Genomic DNA, 23,120 nt, shown 5'->3' with positions numbered 1-23,120 from the left:
CCTAGATAGGGGCGAGAGGGGGAGGTAGGGTGGGTAGAAGCGGGGGGGGGGGGGCTAGATAGGGGCGAGGGGGGAAAGGGGATGGGTAGGGACGAGGGGGAAGAAGATAGAGGCAAGGGGGGGGGGGGGGGGGGGGGGGGGGGGGGAGTAGGGAGGGAGAGGGTAGTGAGGGGCGAGTAGGGGGGTGTATGGCGAGGCAGGGGGTGGGTAGGGGCGAGTAGAAGGGGAGGGGTGGTAGGGACGAGTAGGGAGAGAGGGGTAGTGAGGGGGTGGGTAGGGGGTGTTAGGCTAGATAGGGGCGAGGGGGGAGAAAGGGGTGGGTAGGGGCAAGGGGGGAAGGGGCTAGATAGGGGCGAAGGGGGCGTAGATAGGGGCGAGGGAGGGGTTAAGCTAGATAGGGGCGAAGGGGGCGTAGATAGGGGCGCGAGAGGGAGGTAGGGTGGGTAGGGCGAGAGGGAGAAGATAGGGGTGAGGGGGGAAGGGGGTGGGTAGGGGCGAGGGGGAAGAAGATAGGGGCGAGGGGGGGAAAGGGTGGGTAGGGGCGAGTAGGGAGGGAGAGGGTAGTGAGGGGCGAGTAGGGGGGTGTATAGGGGCGAGTAGAAGGGGAGGGGTGGTAGGGACGAGTAGGGAGAGAGGGGTAGTGAGGGGTAAGGCTGAAGATGGCACTCCCAAGTAGTGGGTGCCTGTAGTAGGTGAAGAGGTTGGAATGTCAAGGAGCAGAGAGATATCATGAGCATGAGCAAGAAATTCATTAAGCTTGAAATCAACATTTTTTTGGTTGTATCCCGTCTTGAGGAAGCTTTGTGAAGGGAGTTCGCTAGACACAAAGGAGAGCTTTGTTCTGGTCGGAGAAGCAGACGCCAATGGGGTTGATGTTGAGGGGGGGTGAACTCCTGTAGGGGATTTTTCTTTCCGCTTCTATGATTCTTCATAGGCTCACCAAATCCAAAGGCTTCCACCATGGGCGCACGAGGAGTAGCTTCTGTGACCTTCAACCTTTGAGCTGGCTCAGGTGGCTCATTAGGTTTACTTACTGTGGAAACATTGGAAGAGGGTGTACCTTCAGGCAAAGGGTGAATAGAGACTCCACAACAAGGCATAGATTTGGTAGCGTCCAACCACTCCAATAGATCCTTGGCTGACCCGTCAGGTGGAGTAGGCTGTTCCAATTCAAGGCTGGTTTCTAGGGACAGAGAACTATGTTGCACGACGAGATCCATACCTCCTTCTAGGCGAATGGGTTGCATCGGGGAGCCAAGAGTATGTATCCACATGGCATCGTTTCCCCAATCATGAAGTGCTTTAATGTGTCGCAGCCATGGTCTACCGATGAGCAAGGGAAATCCGCCCTCAACCTGGGAAAGACGAACCACAACAAAATCCAAGTTTAAAGTAAAGCCTTGTACCTGGAGAGGCACATTGTCTACTATGCCCACTGGGTAGATTGTCCTCTGGTCGGCTAGTGTAATTGTGAAGGGAGTAGGGCGATTAGGCTGTAGACCTAGAGCTAACATAGTGAACTCAGGCATCAGATTGATGCCAGATCCACCATCCACTATCACTCCTGAGAACTGCCGCCCCAAGACTAACATAGTGAGACGAGGGCTTCTGTAATCAGTGAGGGGGGCAACGGGATGGGATATCATATAGGACTCTGATGGTTGCACTGAGAGGTGCCCGCCACTAGGACCTGCTCCGGATCAAAGTGATTGATAACAACAAGGGTGTCACTTCTAAAACTCGCATCTAGCCGCAGTAGGTCATATAGGGACACTTGTTGGAAGGTGTTCTTCGAGATGGTTTTTGCTATAAGCTTTTCTTTTTCTACGAGTGGTTTCTCTGGTACCTTGATCTTCTGTAGATCGGAAACTGCTTCCAAGAAGGCTTCACCAATATCAGAGAGCAAAGATTTAAATTCTTTCTTGGCACTGGGGGATGGCTTGTCAACAGCTGAAGGCAAGGGTATCCACTGTTGTGAGAATGTGTGGGGGAGTCGAACTTGCTGGAATGCTAAGACTGAGAGCGGCTCTTTGGGCCCGAGTGAGGATGCCCTCTGGCTCCTCTACCAACTGCAGCTTATCTTGAGGGGTGACCACATGGGCAGAAGGGGACGGCTGAGGAATGGTGCTAACTGCTATCAAATTGAGCTTAGGAAAGGCAAACTCATTCTGGCTTTGACTTTGGTTCGAAGCCGGGGATGCACGAAGTTTAGGGCAATCCTTACTGTAGTGATCCTTCGTTTCACGGCAATGAGGCAAGGAGAGGGCCCTTCGGGCAAGGGGCATTTGCTTTGGTAATGACCATATTCCCCGCATCTGTAACACAAAATGGGCCGATTCAATGCGCGAGTCGAAGGGCGAGGTGGTCCTTGCTCCTGGTGCATGGAGTTGGAGGTGGAAGCATAGAAGCTTTGAGGTGATGAGGGGCATGGGTATGATAAAATCTCAGAGGGAAAAGTGCTCTGCATACCTTGCATAGGAGGGGCTGTCAGCAAAGGTGGCATGTGGTTTGGATGGCCATAGGGGGAAACCATGTTGGATGCAGGTGGTGGCCCTTGTTGAAGAGTTGGACCAAGAATCTTTGTCGCAATCCCTTGAGGTGTAGCGCAGATAATGTGTCGTGCTCTCTACAGTGTGGGTGTCCCTCAGTGCAATGTGCGTGACAATCTCACTCAAACAAATGGAAACTCTCTCAAACAGAATGAAACACAGAAACAATGGATAACAACAGAGACACAACAGTGGACCAGAACATGTGGACTCGACTAGCTCAAAGAACCATGTACAGACTCTGGCGTGGCAGCACACTCAGCTCCAGCCCAGAACTCACACGTACAAATGGGGGTGTCGAGGCTCAGATGTGCACGGATGGTGAAGCAGTGCTCTGTGCAAGACTCGCTGCTCTCGACGACGATGTTGGACCAAGGTGAAGCCCATGATGATAATGACCCAACGGCTCATAAATGTCAGCCACCTAAGCCAATCTCCAAAGTGAGTGGTGGTGGTGACCTGGCCACGATGTCCACTAGACCACCGTCCGTATCCTGCCACGTGTCACTGCCCATCCTAGCCCACAGAGTCCGTCCAGAGTCCGACTAGTGTGAACCAGGCCAGACCAACCGTACTAACTGAGTGTCTTGTGAAAGTGACACTGTAGCCTACTACAGGTTGCCCGCCACAAGACGGTGAGAGGAAATATTGAAAAACTAGGAGATACTGAAAAAATGTGAAATAAAACCAATCAGTACTGCATGTATATCTTTCTTGAAGCAGGTGCTTGGCCCACCCATGCAAGAAATGATTGCAGCTGGCAAGAGAATTCAACTTTGGAGGAGGAGGTTTCTTTGCTCGATCACAACACAGGATGGCGGATTCTTATGCAGAGATGATGACAAAGAATTTAAAGAAGTTCCAAGTAGAGTGGGAAGAGCTGCAACAAACTCTTGGCACTTCTCAAGCTGAAAACCAATGAAGTGTAGTCGCTCTAAAGGAGGCATATGAGAGGCTCTTGAAGGAGTTGCAGAGGCCAGTCGTAGTTGTTGAGGAAGAGCATGAAGGGTTCACAAAGCAGATTGAAATGCAGACTTCTCGACACGAAGCAGAATGAAACGCAGACTCCTTGACGAGAATTTTTGGGTTGCAAAGGGAGCTGGAGGCTACTGAAGATGATCCCGTTTCTTGTTTCTGATACCTACTCTGTGGGTTCTGAAGATGGAAGAATCAAGTTCAGCGCCTCAGGAGATTCAATTAAATGTAAAACTTCTGGTTGATCCATCTCCAGTAACATGCCGGTAACTTTTCCTGCGTGATCCTGTTCTAAATGATTTACAAGTGGATACAGCTTCTCGCCCAACATCAATCTCTCTTGTTGAGGAGGAGCTGATGCTAAGGCTGATGCCAAAGCTGCAATCGGCATAAAGCTTGTATCAGATGTGCTCGAAGGCATTCCAACCATTTCATAGCTATTGGCTCCTTGAAGAGATACTTCCTAGCCATTCCTAGACGTCGGAGAGTAGCGTAGTGGCCGGTTCCGCCACGAGAAATCATCTGCTGAGGCAGAAGCGGTTGCTGCTGAGGCTGGGTTTATTAGATAGGGCAGGGGTGGGCAGGGGCGAGGGGCTAGGGACTAGGGACTAGAGGCTAGGGGCTAGGGACTAGGGGTGAGGAGCTAGGGGCTAGGGACTAGGGGCTAGGGGCTAGGGGCTAGGGACTAGAGGCTAGGGACTAGGGACTAGAGACCAGGGGCGAGGGGCTAGGGACTAGGGGCGAGGGGCTAGGGACTAGGGGCGAGGGGCGAGGGGCTAGGGACTAGGGACCAGGGGCGAGGGCCAGGGCCAGGGGCCAGGGGCTAGGGCTAGGGGCCAGGGACCAGGGACTAGGGGCAAGGGGCTAGGGGCTAGGGGCTAGGGGCGAGGGACTAGGGGCTAGGGACTAGGGGCGAGGGACTAGAGGCTAGGGGCTAGGGACTAGGGACCAAGGACTAGGGCTAGGGGCAAGGGACTACGGGCTAAGGGCAAGGGGCGAGGGGGAAAGGGGGGCGAGGGCGAGGGTAGGGGCCAGGGCGAGGGGGAGGGTAGGGCGAGGGGGAGAGGGGGAGGGATTAGCTCGAGGGTGAGGGTAGGGGCGAAGGCGAGGGGGAGAGGGGGAGGGTAGGGCGAGGGGAGGGGTCTGACGAAGATCTGCTGGAGTAGTTGGAGGCTACCAAATCTATGCCTTGTTATGGAGTCTCTATTCACTCTTTGCATGGAGGTACACCTTCTTCCAATGTTTCCACAGTAACTAAACCCAATGAGCCACCTGAGCCAGCTCAAAGGTTGACTGTCATAGAAGTTACCGCAGATGCGCCCTTGGTGGAAGTCTTTGAATTTGGTGAGCCTGTGGAGGATCATAGAAGCGGTTAGAAATCTCCTTCGACAACAAAGCTCCCTTCACAGAGCTTGTCCTGCCTAATGAACTCCATTCTCATGAGAGTTGTCTTGCTCATGGTGGCTGCTCTCTGTAGCATCTCCTCTTTCAACCAGTGGTACATGGACTTCATCTAGAGCCCTAGTCCCCCTCACACCTCCTCGCCCTTGCCCTCCCCCTACTCGCCTCTCCCTACCTCCTTTGCCCTCGCCCCCTCCCTAGGCCTCGCCCTCTCCCTACCTCCCTTGCCCTCGCCCTCCCCATACCTACCCCCTCGCCCTCGCCCTCCCTCACTACCCTAGCCCTCTCCCTACCTTCCTCGCCCTCGCCCTCGCCCTCCCACCCACCTACCTACTCCCTCGCCCTCCCCCTCCCACCTAGCTTACCCCTCGCCCTAGCCCCCCTACCTACCCCATCGCCCTAGCCCTCCTACCTATCCCCTTGCCCTCGCCCTCGCCCCCCCCTCCCACCTACCTACCTCCTCGCCCTAGCCCCCCTACCTACCCCCTCGCCCTTGCCCTCCCCCTCCCACCTACCTACCCCTTGCCCTAGCCCCCCTACCTACCCCCTCGCCCTAGCCCTCCTACCTACCCCCTCGCCCTCGCCCTCACCTACCCATAGCTCTCTCCCTACCTTCCTCGCCCTCACCCTCCCACCCACCTACCTACTCCCTCGCCCTCCCCCTCCCACCTATTTACCCCCTCGCCCTAGCCCCCCTATGAAACCGGCCTGTATGATCCAAAAAGGGCGGTAGACTTTACTTTAAACCTTGATTTAGCTTTCACCCATTATTAGTCGTCTATTTTACCTGTACTTTCAAGACACAACAAAGGGGAGAGGGATACAGGCTGCTAGATTGCACCTGTATGAGTGGACAGACACCAGATTGGCCCCTAACTTAGGCGCCCCTTTCGGTATTTCTTTATTGTTCAAAAGAGGGAATAAACGCTGTGGTTCCTACAAGCTGCCCCGCACAAACTCGGCTGAATTTCCACTGTTCCAGCCCGATTTCGGCAGCATAACTGTACTAGAACCCTTCACGGTCAGTATTCCCACGCATTGGCCGACTTTCCCGACGCATACGGGCACTTTGCAAAACCTGGCGAGAATCTGCAGCACGCTGAATTCTCTGTTTTCAGCCCTGAAAATGCGCCAGATCGCCTGTACAGCGGTCCCCTTGCGTCCCCGAACCTCCTGGGGGTATTAGGGTCCGTTTAGGGCCAAAACCCTAAACCTGCAAAAATACACAGCAGGCTGTAATTCACTGTTTCGGGCTCCGTTTCGCGTGCCGGTCGCATCCCTAGCAAGTCCTCGAGCTCCCGCACCTGTAGGGCTACTTGCCCTTTGAATCGGACGAGATTTCTGGCGTGAAACCTCTCCGAATTCACCTGTACCTGCGGGGGGATTAGCCGCTAGCTAATCCAGTACCTGTGCAAGAGGCTCTTGCCTCGGCAATCGCGCATGAACCCACACAACTGTACATTGGTCAAATGAAGAGCCCACTAGAGGGGCATAACATACTGCCAAAGGGGAGAGAGAGGGCAGTGCGTAGCGTGCAGGGCATCACTCCTGGCACCGCACTGTGCATAAGAGGGAAAGCAAGCACTCCATAGCTCTTAACCTGTGACAGAGACTTGCAAAATGAGCCTCCCAGCTATAAATCACGTTTTTGCCTTCTCTATAAGTAGTAAACTGGCCTCAGAGTGCCAAGTGTCACTCATTTGTGCATTTTCCCGCTTTAGACCCTCGGGTCTAAAAATATCTCACCTGCAGCCTCTGTTGACTTGGCCACAGAGTAACAAAATGATCCCCATGTCAAACTGCACGTAATGACGCGAAGACATTTTCAGGTCCCAAAATAGCAGTTCCCTAAATTTTAGGAGATGCTGCCATTGTATCTTTCTAGGTCATCCGACCCTCTTTGTACACTGCGGCCACATCCAGAACTGAAATGTAGCCTCTGTAGCAAAGGATTCCACTTTGGCTAGTCAATGACCCCACTTGGCTAACCATAGTCCTTGTCCAACCTTAGTGCTCTCTTGCCCTCAGGCCTGGACTCCCTCTGGACAGTTCCACACTAGCTATGCAATGCAGGGCAGTTAGATTTCCCGAGGGGTGTTTCCAAAAAGTGAAAGTAAATAGATAATAAGAAAGAAATCAACAAAAAGGATAGATAGTAGTCACACGCTGGTGACATACCCCCTTCTTGAAATCTCAAACGTCCTCGTTTGCATCTATGTCGTACATGCTTACTGTCAACACTGATGTATTCAACACCTGTCGACACATATACGACACATACATGCTCATTGTCAACCCTGGTGTATTCAACACCTCGTCGACTCATGTATTGCCTGCGTGTGAACCCTGTCCCAATGACATAGTGGTAGCTTCGCACTCTGCCATTGCTTTGAGTCACTAACTTTCCAATGACAAAATGGTAGCTGCACATTTTGCCACTGTCTTATAGTACACGTTGGATCCCGTAACACTTTCGAGCATACCCAAACCGACAGTTTAAGAATGCAGTTACACATGTACTCCTGAATAGAAGCAATCATTGTATCCTTGACAAACTGACAAGAAATACTCACTTCTATAGCACTAACCAAACTTTTGGACATTCCATAAGAGCAATTGCCAAACTGACAATCTGTACAGCTCTAACATTCATGTAACAGGTATTTGATTTGAGCTCACTTTAAATACCATGTACATCATTTGTTTCAAAAGCCATTGTCACACTGACAATCCATGTAGCTTTGAAACTCAAGGGGTCAAGGTAGGTTGCAAATCGAAGGCTTCCAGGTAAAGTGATAACACAGTTGGTGACTCTGCAAGTTCACCTTCTTCCATCCACTTAGCATCCATTGGTGGATAGTTTCTGAACTTTACCAAGTAACGCCTAGCAACCTTGCCTTTCACTTTCCTTTCTTTGTGTGCCAAAATCTGTTCAGGGACCAAGATCTCGTCAAGTTCCTCGACTTCCGGCTGATCTTCAGCTGGCATATCTTCTGGCACATCACCCACATAGGGTCTGAGAAGACTCACATGAAACGCATTGTGAATCTTCCAACTGTCAGGCAATTTCAGCCTATATGCAACATCACTGATTATGTCGCACACTTGAAAAGGCCCATAGTAACGCATGCTGAGCTTTGGAAACACTCTTTCCTTGCCCTTCATCTTCTTTAACCTTGCCTTTTCAAAGCGTAAAAGCACCCAATCACCAAGTGAATATACCACTTCACGACGGTGACGATCAGCTGCTTTCTTTTGCTTTGCCTGAGTCCTTTCTAAGGCCACTTTGACCTTCTTGTACATTTCATCCATGTCTTGAACATACTTATCTGCTTCAAATATCTTGTCCTTTGTATGCAGTATGGGAGGAACTTTCTTGCCACCTTCAACTATCTCAAAAGGTGCCTTGCCAGTTGATGAATGCACTGTATTATTGTATGCATACTCCACCAATGGCAAATACTGCTCCCACTTTCCTTTATGCTCTGACACATAACACTTCAGCAGATCTAGGACAGTAGAATTTGCCTCTTCTGACTGCCCATCTGTTTGAGGATGAAATGACGAAGAGAATTTGAGCGTGGTACCCATATTCTCAAACAAGCCTTTCCAGAACAAACTAGTCATGCGTGGATCACGGTCGCTAATAATCGACTGTGGCATGCCATGATACTTGAAAATATTGCTCATAAACAAGCGTGCCATCTGATCTGGCTTTATCTTCTTCCTGACAGGAATAAAATGAGCCTGTTTGCTGAATCTGCAAATAATGGTCCAAATACCATCATTTCCTGTCTGCGTTCTTGGAAGATCAAAGATAAAATCCATAGCAATACTTTCCCATGGTTTATCTGGAATAGGTAGTGGTTGCAATAACCCTGGTGCCTTTTGCCTGTCAAACTTGACCTTTTGGCATATTAGGCATTCTCGCACAAAGGCATCCACATCCCTTCTCAATGTAGGCCAATAGAAGAATGTCTCAACCGCTTTAACTGTAGCATCAATACCACGATGCCCTGCATACGGTGGGACATGACTCTCTTCCATAACTTTGCGTCGCAATGGCTTTGTGACACACAATCTGCCATGCATCATCATGAACCCGTCTTTAAGAAGATAGTGTTCATGACGTTGTCCATCCATTAGTTGCTCGAAGACCCTTGCAAAATCTTCATCATTTGCATACTGTTCTCTCATATCATCAAGTTCATGATGATAAGGAATCGACACAGCTGAAATTTGTGGCTTTCTTGACAAGGCATCAGCCACAACGTTCTTCTTGCCTTCCACATGCACAATCTGAAAATGGAACATGGACAAGATATTTGCCCATCGCATATGCTTCTCAGATAACTTTGTCTGTGTCAAGAAGTATCGCAAGGTCTGATGGTCCGTTTGGACAACGAAATCTGCACCTAGCAGGTAGTGTTTCCAACTTAAGAGCGCATGAATCACAGCCAGTAACTCTTTCTCATAGACCTGCATGGTCATCTCTGGCCCTTGCAAAATTCTGCTCTCATAGGCTACTACCCTGCCATCTTGCATTAGCACTGCACCAATGCTACTACCGCAGGCATCACACTGGACCACAAATGACTTCCTAAGATCTGGCAACACAATGACTGGATCCGAAGTCATCTTTTCCTTTAAGAGATTAAAAGCTGAAATCTCTTTCTGTGTCCATCTGAAGGTGACTGCCTTCTTTTGAAGAGCATGTAAAGGTGAAGCAATCTCAGCGAAATTTCGAATAAACCTTCTGTAATAGGAGCATAGTCCCAAGAAGCTTCGGACATCATGCACCGTCTTCAAATTTGGCCATGACTTGATCGCTTCAACTTTTGCAGGATCCATTCTGACACCATCCTTTGAGACAATGTGTCCCAGAAAGTGAATCTCTTCCAGAAAAAACTCACTTTTCTTTGCATTGATGAGCAACCTATGACTGCGTAGCTCTTTGAACACAATGGCCAAGTGATGCCTATGCTCCTCTTCATTCTTTGAGTAGACTATCATGTCATCAAAGAATGTACCAACAAACTGCTGGTGTGGACGGAAAATTCTGTCCATCATCCTATTGAACGTAGCAGGAGCATTTGTGAGACCAAAGGGCATCACTAAAAATTCGTAAAGGCCAAACGTCGTTCTAAAAGCAGTCTTGTGCACATCCTCTGATCTAATGCGGATCTGATGATACCCACTCTTTAGATCTATCCTGCTAAACATAGCTGCTCCTTCTAATTTGTCCATAATATCATCAATTCTAGGTATAGGGAACCTATTCTTGATGGTATTCTTGTTCAGTGCACGGTAGTCGATGCACATACGCCATGAGCCATCCTTTTTCTGCACCAACAACACTGGAGAACAGAATGGAGATGAACTAGGCTGAATCAGCCCTTTTTCTAACAGCTCCTGTACTTGGCCCATTATCTCTTTCTGCTGAGCCGCACTAACCCTGTACGGAGGCTTATTTGGTGGGCTACAGCCTGGCACCAAATCTATCGCATGGTCCTCGGGTCTCTCTGGCGGTAATTGAGACGGTAATGAATCGGAAAAACAGTCACTATACTGTTGTAAAAACATTGACCTTTCTTTATCTAGCACAGATAAATTTGATTCATCACAATCTGACACTTCACGTGCAAAAACCAAGTACGCAGAAAGATGCTTTTTCATTACAGAAGTAATAGCAGAAGCTGATACAGTAGGAATAGACTCCCCTTTAAGCTTTACATCCAGAATGTGAGTCTTTCCCCTGCTCTGTACAGTGATCTTTTTGTTGTAGGCATCCATGATTCCCTGTACACGAAACAACCAAGGAATACCTAACAACACATCACATCCGTCCAGTGGCATGATGTAAAATTCTTCAGCATCTACATAGGACTGGATATGTAGACGCAACTTTCCAATGATGGGTGTCACAGCCTCTGTATGGCCAGGACATGCCAAACCTGCCTCTGCTGTATACCCCATCTCTTCAGGTCTGATTCCCAACTTTGAAGCCAATTCTGGGGAAATAAAGTTGGCTTTGGCACCTGGATCAAAGAAGATAAGCACTGTTTGATCCCTAACCTTTCCCCATGCTCTGCAAAGCTCACTTGCATCTGAATTTGGCTTGTCGCCCACCATATCTGGCACTAGACCAGCCATGGGCTTCTTTCCTTTCCTGTCCTCCTTGTCTTCAGAATCAGCTGGCCTTTTCTTTGTAGGACAGTTGTAAGCAATGTGGCCAGGCTGCTCACATATAAAGCATTTGTTCTCTGTCCTCAGGACCTTCTTTTGCTCTTCTGACTTGCGAGGAAAACGTCTTTTCCATTTCTTTGCTGGTCCTTTTTCTGATTCAGCCGTAGCTTTGTCTTTCCCTGTGTTGGCCGACTCCTGAGTCCCTTTAGGAGCCTCATTGGGAACGTGCTTCTTGGCTGAATTTTTCTTGCCTGATCCTGCCTTGACGCCAGTGTTAAATTCACAATCTTCTCCCTTGAGCAAACCATTGCCAGTGTTTGCTACCTCGATGAGCTGCGTCAAAGTAGTGACTTTGGTCTTTGTGCAGTATTTTCTCAATCCTTTGGGTAGGCCACAACAGTATTTTTCTATCTGTTCTGTCAATGGCACAAACCTATAGGAAGTTACTGGAAGTAGAGCTTTCCAAAACTTCCGATTGTAATCATCCAGATTTCTGCAAGTGGCAGCATTAAGCTGGTGCCATTCTGTCATGACATCTGCTTCGAAATCATCAGATAACCATGCTGCTGCAAAAATCTGCTTGAAGTAAATCCATGTGGACGGAGCTTGCCCTTGAAGCAATAAAGTTGTCCACCATTGTCCCGCATTCCCTGTCAAGAAAGTGGCTGCCTTGCGGACCTTTGAAGCCTCTGTAAAGTTTCCCCCTGCATAGGCCTTATCAAACTGCTGGAGGAATGAAAGAGCCTTCTTCCTGTCATCAAACCCTGTAAAGGTCGTGAATGACACACCTTTGCCACCTTCTTTGTACGGAGTTGGCCTCTCCAGCGGCGTTAAATTGTCATATGGAAGTGACTGAAACATGGGAACACTATTAGGGTTCATCTGTGTTCCTTGGCCGCTATTAACTTGACCTGGAAATGCCATATTTGGCTGCTAATTTGTAATTCCAGCCATGCCAAAATTTGCTTGTGGCATCCCAAATTGTCCCTGAGTGCTTTGAAACCCTGGTTGCATACCCATGACACTGTACATGGGGTTAGGCATCATCGTTTGAGCACCCGCAAACACTGTTCCTGGCGTATAAAACTGATTTCCAGGTGCATGACCAGCCATGCTCTGAAATACCGATCCACCTCCAAAATAGCCAGGGTGTACTGAAGGTGGTGGGAAGACCTGTTGCATAGCCTGTAAGTTGCTTCCCTGCCCATTAGAACCAGCTATAGGCTGCTGAAAGGTGGCGGGCTGAATTGGTACAGCTTGTTAAACTGGCATCTCAGCCACCTGTTCTTGCACCTTAGGCATACGTTGTGGAGACTGCATGTTCTCCGTCAAGTGTACAGGTGTTTCCATTGACTGTGCGGTATGAATCACCTGTGTTCGAGCCTTAACAGGCTTTTGAATATGATCCAGTGACCCAACTTGCTGAGACGGAACCGGAGGTTGCAGAAAGGCTAAAAACCTCGGATTCTGCATTACTTGTGTGAACATAGCCACAGCAGTAGCCAACTGGGTCCTGAATATATCATCATCAGTCTGTGGTGGTCTTGAGGACTCACCCACTTCATGTGTCTGTTGACCCTGTGAAGAGGAAACCTCTTCAGTCACATCATCTGGTCTGTCAGCCATAATTGCAATTCCCTGTGTCTGGTCTATGATCCCCTGTGTCTTCAAGCCCAAAACTGACCAAGGCTCACTTCTATGGAAAAAAGTGATTTAATCCCGTCGATGGAACCATGAAACCGGCCTGTATGATCCAAAAAGGGCGGTAGACTTTACTTTAAACCTTGATTTAGCTTTCACCCATTATTAGTCGTCTATTTTACCTGTACTTTCAAGACACAACAAAGGGGAGAGGGATACAGGCTGCTAGATTGCACCTGTATGAGTGGACAGACACCAGATTGGCCCCTAACTTAGGCGCCCCTTTCGGTATTTCTTTATTGTTCAAAAGAGGGAATAAACGCTGTGGTTCCTACAAGCTGCCCCGCACAAACTCGGCTGAATTTCCACTGTTCCAGCCCGATTTCGGCAGCATAACTGTACTAGAACCCTTCACGGTCAGTATTCCCACGCATTGGCCGACTTTCCCGACGCATACGGGCACTTTGCAAAACCTGGCGAGAATCTGCAGCACGCTGAATTCTCTGTTTTCAGCCCTGAAAATGCGCCAGATCGCCTGTACAGCGGTCCCCTTGCGTCCCCGAACCTCCTGGGGGTATTAGGGTCCGTTTAGGGCCAAAACCCTAAACCTGCAAAAATACACAGCAGGCTGTAATTCACTGTTTCGGGCTCCGTTTCGCGTGCCGGTCGCATCCCTAGCAAGTCCTCGAGCTCCCGCACCTGTAGGGCTACTTGCCCTTTGAATCGGACGAGATTTCTGGCGTGAAACCTCTCCGAATTCACCTGTACCTGCGGGGGGATTAGCCGCTAGCTAATCCAGTACCTGTGCAAGAGGCTCTTGCCTCGGCAATCGCGCATGAACCCACACAACTGTACATTGGTCAAATGAAGAGCCCACTAGAGGGGCATAACATACTGCCAAAGGGGAGAGAGAGGGCAGTGCGTAGCGTGCAGGGCATCACTCCTGGCACCGCACTGTGCATAAGAGGGAAAGCAAGCACTCCATAGCTCTTAACCTGTGACAGAGACTTGCAAAATGAGCCTCCCAGCTATAAATCACGTTTTTGCCTTCTCTATAAGTAGTAAACTGGCCTCAGAGTGCCAAGTGTCACTCATTTGTGCATTTTCCCGCTTTAGACCCTCGGGTCTAAAAATATCTCACCTGCAGCCTCTGTTGACTTGGCCACAGAGTAACAAAATGATCCCCATGTCAAACTGCACGTAATGACGCGAAGACATTTTCAGGTCCCAAAATAGCAGTTCCCTAAATTTTAGGAGATGCTGCCATTGTATCTTTCTAGGTCATCCGACCCTCTTTGTACACTGCGGCCACATCCAGAACTGAAATGTAGCCTCTGTAGCAAAGGATTCCACTTTGGCTAGTCAATGACCCCACTTGGCTAACCATAGTCCTTGTCCAACCTTAGTGCTCTCTTGCCCTCAGGCCTGGACTCCCTCTGGACAGTTCCACACTAGCTATGCAATGCAGGGCAGTTAGATTTCCCGAGGGGTGTTTCCAAAAAGTGAAAGTAAATAGATAATAAGAAAGAAATCAACAAAAAGGATAGATAGTAGTCACACGCTGGTGACACCCTACCTACCCCCTTGCCCTAGCCCTCCTACCTATCCTCTCGCCCTCGCGCTCCCCCTCCCCCTAGCCCCCCTACCTACCCCCTCGCCCTAGCCCTCCTACGTACCCCCTCGCCCTCCCCCTCCCCCTCCCCCTCCCACCTACCTACCCCCTCACCCTAGCCCTCCTACCTACCCCCTCACCCTCGCCCTCCCCCTCCTACCTACCCCTCGCCCTCCCCCCCACCTACCTACCTACCTCGGATTTCATACATTCACCTGGGTACTACCTACCCACCCCTCGGCTTTCAAGCATTCACCTGCGTTCCTTGTGGTTCCTTGTGGCTTTCAAGCATCTCGTTGTTGTTAATGCTTTTTGTTCTGCCATTAAGATAGAGCTTAACCTCACCTGCGTTATTACTCGATCATCAGTCTTTTCAACAATTTCATCTGCAAGTGAGGACCATGTCATTTTCTTCTCACTATGGTTATGGAGGATAAAGATGCGCTGGATCCAAACCGAGCATATCTCTTTGCTGAGGAGCCAAGCTGTCTGTTTTGTCGATTGGGATTCTTGGACTATGCAATCATATTGGGTTCTTGCCTATTAAAAGGCTTAAGGCGTTGCAAGCAGGGCAGTGTTTTACTCCACTTTTGAGGCATGTAAGGTCATGGTTGGGCCTAACACCTGCTTCAAGATATGTACGGATGCAGTACCTAGTGGTTTTCTTTCATAGTTTTTTCAGCATTCCTCTCATCGAGACGGTGAGCGGTCTTGTGGCGGGCAACCTGTAGATAGCAGGGCTACAATGTCCTTCACGGTAGAGTGTCTTTCACAGGACAGGTCTAGGGTGGTTCACATTGGATGGACACTGGACGGACCCTCTGGGTTGGGGAGTGATATGTGGCAAGGTACTGACGGTGGTCTAGTGGACCTCGTGGCCAGGTCACCACATGGCTGACATTTATGAGCCGTTGGTGGCTCTTTATGGTGGTACATATGAGTAGTAGCGGTTGGTTATTGGATTATCTTCTTCACCTTTGATCTTGTACGTAGTGGTCTAGAGTGAGTGGGTCTTTACACAGAGCCCGTCTTCACCATCCCGGCACATCTGAGCCTTGACACCCTCATTGTACCTATGAGTCCTAGGCTGGAGCTGAGTGTGCTGCCACGCCAGAGTCTGTATCAGTCTTTGAGATAGTCGAGTCATATGTTCTGGTCTGCTGTTGTGTCTTTGTGAGCTCTGTTGACGTCTATTGTTTCCTTTCTGTTCAGTCTGTTTGAGGGAGATTCAGCCTGTTTGAGTGAGATTGTCACGCACATTGCACTAAGGACCATCCACTGTAGAGAGCACGGCACATTATCCGCGCTACATCGACCTAGACTCCCGATGTGAAAAACCTGTTCGGCCGCAGCCATTTCACATTGGCCATGCAATGTCCACTTGCACGTTTTCAAGGGTTCCGAGGAAAACAAGAAAAAATAAAATAAATAAAAATATGTAGTACATTTAGAGAAGGCAACAGGAAAAATACACCTCTTGGTGACACCAGCCACTGAAAAATGGTAACTCTCCTCGGCTGCGTGCTGTCCCACAAACACTCCCAAAAGACTGATAGGAACTTAGGGGTGAGACCCTCCTCCTGCCAGTGAAGTGCAACAGCTGAGTGAGCCTCTCTCTGTGCTGTCAGAATGTGTTGCCGTAAATGAGTTGTGTATTGAAAAAAGGGAGTCCCTGGGTGGTCGGTTGAAGAAAAACGAACTCCCCAGAACCACTCGCCTGGGTCCAATTGCACTTGTACCAGAGGGTGATTCTCCCACGCCCAAAGCCGCCAGTGTCCTACCCCAAGATCTGCTAGGTTAGGATCAATGACACAAGTCCTCCCACAGATGCCCACAACTCTAATCCTTTGAAAATAGCACTCTGCAACCTGTGGTGCCTCCATTGAGACTCTGTATAGGCGGCCCTCCCCATGAATCTCGTAAAACATGGGGGGTACTGTCTCTGAGCAAGCTCTAACTGCAATAAGGACCTCCAAGCGCGTGAAGGCCCCCATCCACCTGGGAGCTGCTGCCTCCAGAGGGGTGTGCCACTCAGCTGGGATGGCCTCTATGATATCTTGACACATGCTCTACACTCCCCTCAAGCCTCATAGCTAGATGCTTTGGATCTCCTCGAGAAGGTCTAAAAACTGTAACCAGTCACTGAACATGCAAGCTGGACCCTGTGCCATGGGACCCCGAGAAACATGAGGTCTGCTGCCCACCAAGTGGCCTCTCTGTGCGCTAACCATGGGGTTCCAAACAGGTGTGGCTGTCTCAAGCGCTCCTCTATGCAAGTGGGTTGGTACTGCTCCAGGCCATTCCTCATCTACTCCCAAGACCTAAGCAGACTCGCGGCAAAGCGGTCCTCCCAAATCCTACTTAGGCCGACCCGGCGTATGATGTATCTCTGTAAAAATTCACCTGATGGACGGGTTCCAAGGCCACCTGTGTGAGGAACTCGAGTATGAATCCTCTGTAGCAACAGCTCCTTCCAGGGCTTCTCCCCTGGAAGAAGTCCTCTGACCACCAGCTTCCCAAGGAGGGCTCTGCTCTGCCGTGCTGGGTCGATGATCCCTAACCCTCTCTGAGAACATGGTAAGGTAATGACCTGCCAAGACACTTGGCCCTTGCTGACTGAGTGTCGCACCCTGACCACAAAAAATTCATGATCAGCCTCTCCAGCTGGCTGATACAGGAACTGGAGAAGATCCAACAGGACGTGATGTACCACATAGTAGCCAAAAGCACCTGGTTGACCACTACCACTCTACCAGCCAAAGAGAGCCGTGCAGAGCTCCAATGTAGCAGCTTGCTCCTAATGGAGAGGAGGAGGGGAGCAATTTGTTGCTCTTGAGACAAATCCAGGCCAACCTGACAGCCCAAATATCGTACAAAGTCCCTGGGGGTATCCACCTGAAGCCCTCCCCTTGTGACCAGTCAGGTGTAGGAGCACTGCCAACCCAGAAAGCCACAGTCTTTCTCTAGTTGACCAGTGCCCTTGATGCACAACAAAAGTTAAAACACCTCAACTCACACCTGAAGGGGGCAAGAGGGCGACCCTGTCTAACCAAGCGTGTGAGCATGAAACGATTCCCTCTTCCCCTTGCCAAGAGCACCTAACTCTGTGCACATCTGTAGAGAGTTGACACCCTCTGATCCAAGCCTCTAAGAATCCCATCGTGCGAAGAGTACCCTCCAAGAAATCCCAGTCAACTCTATCATAGGCCTTCTCAAAGTCGAGGAGTATCATGAGATCCTCTCCTCGGAGATGTGCGAGGGCCGACGTCTCCCAGAAGGTAAAGATGTTGTCAAGGATATTGCGCTCCTTGACAAAGCCTGTCTAATTCTCATGTAGTGGCTGAATTCTCAAACTAAGAATCCTCATGTACAAATACATAGCAAGGGGGACTCTGAGTGTTGGCAAACAAGTGCACCACAATGTACCTACATCCTGTTGTGTCTGGCGGCGTCACACTGAACTTGGCTAGAGGCCAAAGTGTCTGTACCAAGTCTGTCACCCCCAAGTCCCCTGTGTGGTGTGAGAACTCAACAGGCTCCTGGTGTTTTTGGACAACTGCAGCGTTTTTGCAGCAGGAGGGCCACGCTCAACTTTTCAACCCTAGATCTTGCTTTCCCACATGGCGAGGCACCATCAAAATTCCTCTTCATCTGCTACATATTTCAGCCAACAACACCTGCTGTTTTCTCTGTTTTCAGCCCACCTTGAGGTTGTGACTTTGATTTCCCACCCTTCCCAGACCCTTTGCACCGCTCCAGACCCTGCCGGGAGCGTACGAGCACGCTGAACATCGCTGGACAGCAGCGTTTTCATCACCTCGCCGTTGCATTTTTGGGTGGACAGCAGCCTCTTGGCTTGTGTTTTTCTCAGAGGATAAAGTTACTTCCTGCAAGGACACCATCCGGTGGTGGTCCATGCGGTCTCTCAGTGACTGCTGCAGTACATGCTATCTTCGACATCGGCTTGATCATCTATAAGCGTACGATCCTTGGGAGATCCATTCATTCCAGCCATCGTTCGGCTGTTGCACACTCCAGAGGGGGTGATGACTTGTGGTTTGCTATGGACACACCTATACAGTCATCAGAAGAGTTCACATGAGATATGGCCATGCTCATGGCATATGGGATTCTGACATTCCTAGAGAAGACACCACCATCTTTGATGGACAGACACTTACCACTTTGAGCTCGACACATCAGATCACTTGCTTACACAGGAGCATCTACATGGACTTAGAGAGAGGATCTTGGATCTCTTCTTGGACAGGTTCATTGCTTGGATCTTCAGACTGGAGTGGGACTTCAGTTCTTTAGACTCTCTTAGAGAGTTTACCCGCGAGATGCGGGAGATCAGGCATCATTACGCGACTACATCCGGAGTCACCCGGAGCTTGGCTTGGATGGTAGTACAATTGCTCTTCTACACTCTTGATCATTTGGATTGCTACCTTCAGAGTTGCTTACACTCACCCTCGATAACCTTACAATAGACTATATCTCCCGACTTGGGCAGTAGGACACTCCCAACTCATTTTCATTGAGAGCCACACCGAGTTGCGATTTGGTGGCGTTGTTGGCGCGGATTTTGTTTTGGTTGACAATGGATGATTGGAGGCAGGAGATACAAGCAAGACGGCGCAGACAGATTGGTCTGGCCTTTCCTCTTCTCAGAGGATCTTCATAGTGCAGACTGCTTAGTTTGGCTTCCCTTCTTCATACAGGATGATCACGGTGCAGACAGCTTGGTCTAACCACACCTCTTCTCAGAGGCCCTTCACAGCGCAGAGTGTTGAATCTGGCTTCCCCTCACCTTGGATTACCCTACCTATTGACAGGACACCATCCGGTGGTGGTCCGTGCGGTCTATCGGTCACTGCTGCAGCTTACGGTAGCTTCTATAGTGCAGACTGCTTAGTCTGGCTTTCCTTGTTTCGGAGGATGTCTACGACGCAGATTGCTACATCTGGCCTTCTTTGAATTTTACATAGCTTAGCCACTGGCCACATTGGGTTGTCGGTTCATGCATTGGCAGGCTTCTGGTCATTCTCATGACGGTCCCTGGGCTTCCCCATTTTCTCCAGACGGTTTGACTACAGACACCACAGATCCTATTGGGCAGGACACATGCAGGCCTATTGGCACGTCTTTTTCCACAAGGAGTTGTTTTCACACTCAGTTCAGGACGTTCACGTAGTATATTCACCTTGTATCGGCGGAGTACAACAGTTTGCTACATTGCTTGTGACGACACTTTACCATGGAGATCTCTTGGCGGTTGTGACACCCCAGACTGTCGCTACACTCGTGGAGTTCGCCAGAGTATTGTCTTTCAGTGGACATTGTAGGAGACATCTTCATCATTTGCCTCACATCTTCGGCTTCATACAGTTTGTTCAACATCAGGTGCTGAGAGGGGATGTTAGACGTACACCACTCTGCTGCTTCACAAATCTAGGGCATGCATATACAGCTAGTGTGCCTCCGGGAAGGCCACCCTTTGCATATGCATTTAGATTGCACTCTCTGGCCGCCCACTCCGGCCGCCCACCTTGTCTGCGCGTCCTCATATTTCATTTATTTCTTGTTGGTCGTGGGGGATTTTTCGAGGCTTTGCCCTATCTCCCCTTGGGCACCTATTTATGGGGCCAAAGGATTACTCACTTCCATTATCTAGTGATTGTGTATTGGGTCTTTTGCTCATGGTATTCATGGGGGGCTGATCGCCCCCTCTTCACCATATCTTGCGTTTGTGGTCTCTCTCTCTCTCTCTCTCTCTCTCTCTCTCTCTCTCTCTCTCTTCCTGGTGATGTACGTACTCTAGAAGGGGATTCCGACATTGTTCATTCCACCGTTGGAGTAAAGCAGGGATGCCCACTGTCCTCTACTTTATTTTGTATGTACATAGATGAGGTATCAGATTACATTGATAGAGAGGGTGATAGAGGGGCTCAACTTGCAGGGTCATGGATCCCTTTGTTGTTGTATGCAGATGCTATTGTATTGATAGCAGAATCACCAGATGGAATGCAGAGGCAGCTAGATGCATTACATACATTCGCAGAGGACAGTGGACTGTCCGTAAACTTGGGTAAAACCAAAGTTATGGTGTTTAACACCACACCGCAGTGGATTAGGAGATCGGCACCTACATTTGCATATGGCCAGGATACAGTAGAGTACACAGATGCATACACATACCTTGGGGTGGTATTTGCAGGACCGAAGTTTACTCTTAAGAAAGCAGCGGATGCTAGATTATCCAGAGCCTCTGCGGCCTTGGGAGGGCTGGAGAGGATGTGTTCACAAGTGCAGTTTCAGGAACCACGAACAAAACTTTGGCTCTTTGATACTGTGGTGGCTTCGGCTATGCTTTATGGGGTCCAGATTTGGGGACCATCTGTGGATCAGGATAATTGGAAGGCAATGGAGAGACCTTTGGTATCTATGATTTCCCGAATGATTAGAGCCAAGGCCTCCGTACCACACGCGATTACCCGAGCGGAACTAGCGGCCCCTCCGATAGAAATTGAAGCTCTTACCGGATCAGTGTCCTTTATACATGGTTTGTGGGATACAAATAATTTCCGATATACTAGACTGGCCCTCGAATCCTCTCGACAATTAGCAATGAAAGGGGATACATCATGCTGGTATGCGCAACTATCCTCGTGGTTTCAGAGACACGGGTTCAGTATGGAAAGATTACCCCCCTTCCAATACTCTCTTGAGGCTCCATCAATGGCAATTACACGAACGGAGATTAATAAAATCATCCGACAGGATCTTATACAGTTGGATACTAAGAGGACATGGGTAGACCCTACACAAGAATTGGGCACGAAGATGTCCGACTACAAAGAAAACTTCCTACAACTATTTGAAGATGGATTTGTGATTCGCCAGAGTTACATGGATACCCACCTGTCTCATGGTTTGAGATGTGCTATTGGTCAGATTCGTACATCCTCACACCAGCTGGAAATTGAATTTGGCAGATTTAGGGGAATCCCACCTGAGAGCAGAATTTGCAAGTTATGCGGAATGGAGCCGGAGACAGAATTCCACTATATATGCCACTGCACAGTATACTATGAGATACGGGGGCGTTTTCATTGCCTCTTTAAAGAAGGCTTTGGACCTCTAGATAGAATCATGCAATACCAAGATCAAAGATGCTTAGGCTTGTACCTACTGGAACTACATCGGCACAGGGATAATCTAATGAGAAGACAAAGAGCACTACAGCCTCAGAGGCAGATCACAGATTTCTTCGGATCGAGAGGGGCAGGAGTGGAAGGAGAAGCAAGAGGCCAACAGCCAGCACAAAGGAGTACCCACATTCATACCAAAGGCACCCTAATTGACAGAGCGATTGAGCTTAGGAAATCGAGACGACCACGACCAAGATGCAGAAGCACACTTCACCGGAGGAGACTACAACAAAGGATTAGAAGCATTCTAGCCAGACACCTAGAATGCTCCTAAGAAGTTTATTTAATACTTTGTATTTAGTTTTTCACATTTATTTTCACACTTTCATACTTTTCACACTTAGTACTTTAGTACTAAGGTACCCAGACATTGTAACAGATTCACCACTTATGTAGCAGTTTGGTCTCATAGGTCATTCTGGCCTTTTGAAGACGTTAATATAACATTTCATTTCATTTCATTTCTCTCTCTCTCTCTCTCTCTCTCTCTCTCTCACACACACACACACACACACACACACACACACACACACACACACACACACACACACACACTTAAGACTACTTAAGACTTTTTTATCCCTAGAATGAAGCGAGCAATCGATTCCGTATGTAATCTCAAAGAAGTTCACTTACTTGAGGTGCATTATTGTTAATACCATAGCTTAAGTGAATACTTAATGAAGGACTCAAGATACTAATGAGAGCTGGCCAAGATAATAACAAGTCAACTTGATTAACTCATGATGCAATACAATGCTCTCTCTTACTTATGTAGTGAGTTTAAACAAATAAGTTGAGTTTTGAATTAGTCTCTTTTGGTTTGTAAGTTCAGGCTTTTCTAACCTTATGAAAGTATATTTCCACCTGAAGTAAGGAAGAAAGAGTAGGAGCTCAAACATCTGGGTGGTCTGGTAGATGATTTCTTGTTCCTGGAAAACTAGTGTGCGATTGTTATTTTTGAAAGGTGGACATAAGACATTGAAGTCTTCATGTTCAAACTGCTCTTAATGCTGCTGACCTTAATCTCCAAATTAAGGAAATTTTCTAGTAACTATATGTACGAAGACTCGTTTTTGTTTATGGTCTAATCTGTTCTTTCTCTCATTTTTTGCAACAGTGAGAGCTATGATGTATGGATTTGGAGATGATCCAGATGTAAGAAACCTGTGCTACATCCTGATATCTTTAAGAGTGGTTTCCTTTTTCTTGTCAGATTTTATTCACTTGATTTGAATTAATGCCTCAGTTCAAGGTGGTGAATTAGCATGGACTGTTTGTTAGTAAATTTTTGTGTCCGATTGTCAAAGAAAGTTCGGACTGTTTGTTGGTTACCTTTTGTGTCAAGGTGTCAAAGAAACTCCTTGATGAATATGGTTCTGTCTGTCTCACCACTTCCCTGGACAATGCAGACTCTGAGGGATTCTTTGGGTCCTTTCCACCAAAATGAGAAGAGTGTTCATCTTTTCCAACCTGTGGTCCTTCGTTCATTCAAATTTCAAAGGGGAAGGGTTGGGGAGAGGACTTTGGTGTTACTCTCCA

At 48.9% G+C, this 23,120-nt stretch overlaps 1 protein-coding gene across 5 annotated transcripts in view; it reads left to right on the top strand.

Moving 5' to 3' along the window:
* LOC147452278 (transcription initiation factor TFIID subunit 13-like) overlaps positions 1–23,120 on the top strand; it is a 187,258-nt gene that overhangs the window by 57,888 nt on the left and 106,250 nt on the right. For all 5 annotated transcript variants that reach the window (XM_086518035.1, XM_086518031.1, XM_086518032.1 and 2 more), the window contains one exon: positions 22,699–22,736. In XM_086518035.1, coding sequence (XP_086374161.1) covers positions 22,699–22,736 — 38 coding nt within the window. The remainder of the gene's footprint in view (positions 1–22,698; positions 22,737–23,120) is intronic.

This window comes from Adiantum capillus-veneris, chromosome 8, assembly GCF_014529385.1.
Source record: "Adiantum capillus-veneris isolate H3 chromosome 8, ASM1452938v2, whole genome shotgun sequence".
Lineage (NCBI taxonomy): Eukaryota > Viridiplantae > Streptophyta > Polypodiopsida > Polypodiales > Pteridaceae > Adiantum > Adiantum capillus-veneris.
Note: the sequence above shows the minus strand (reverse complement) of the source record. Positions and strands in the feature narration are given on the sequence as shown.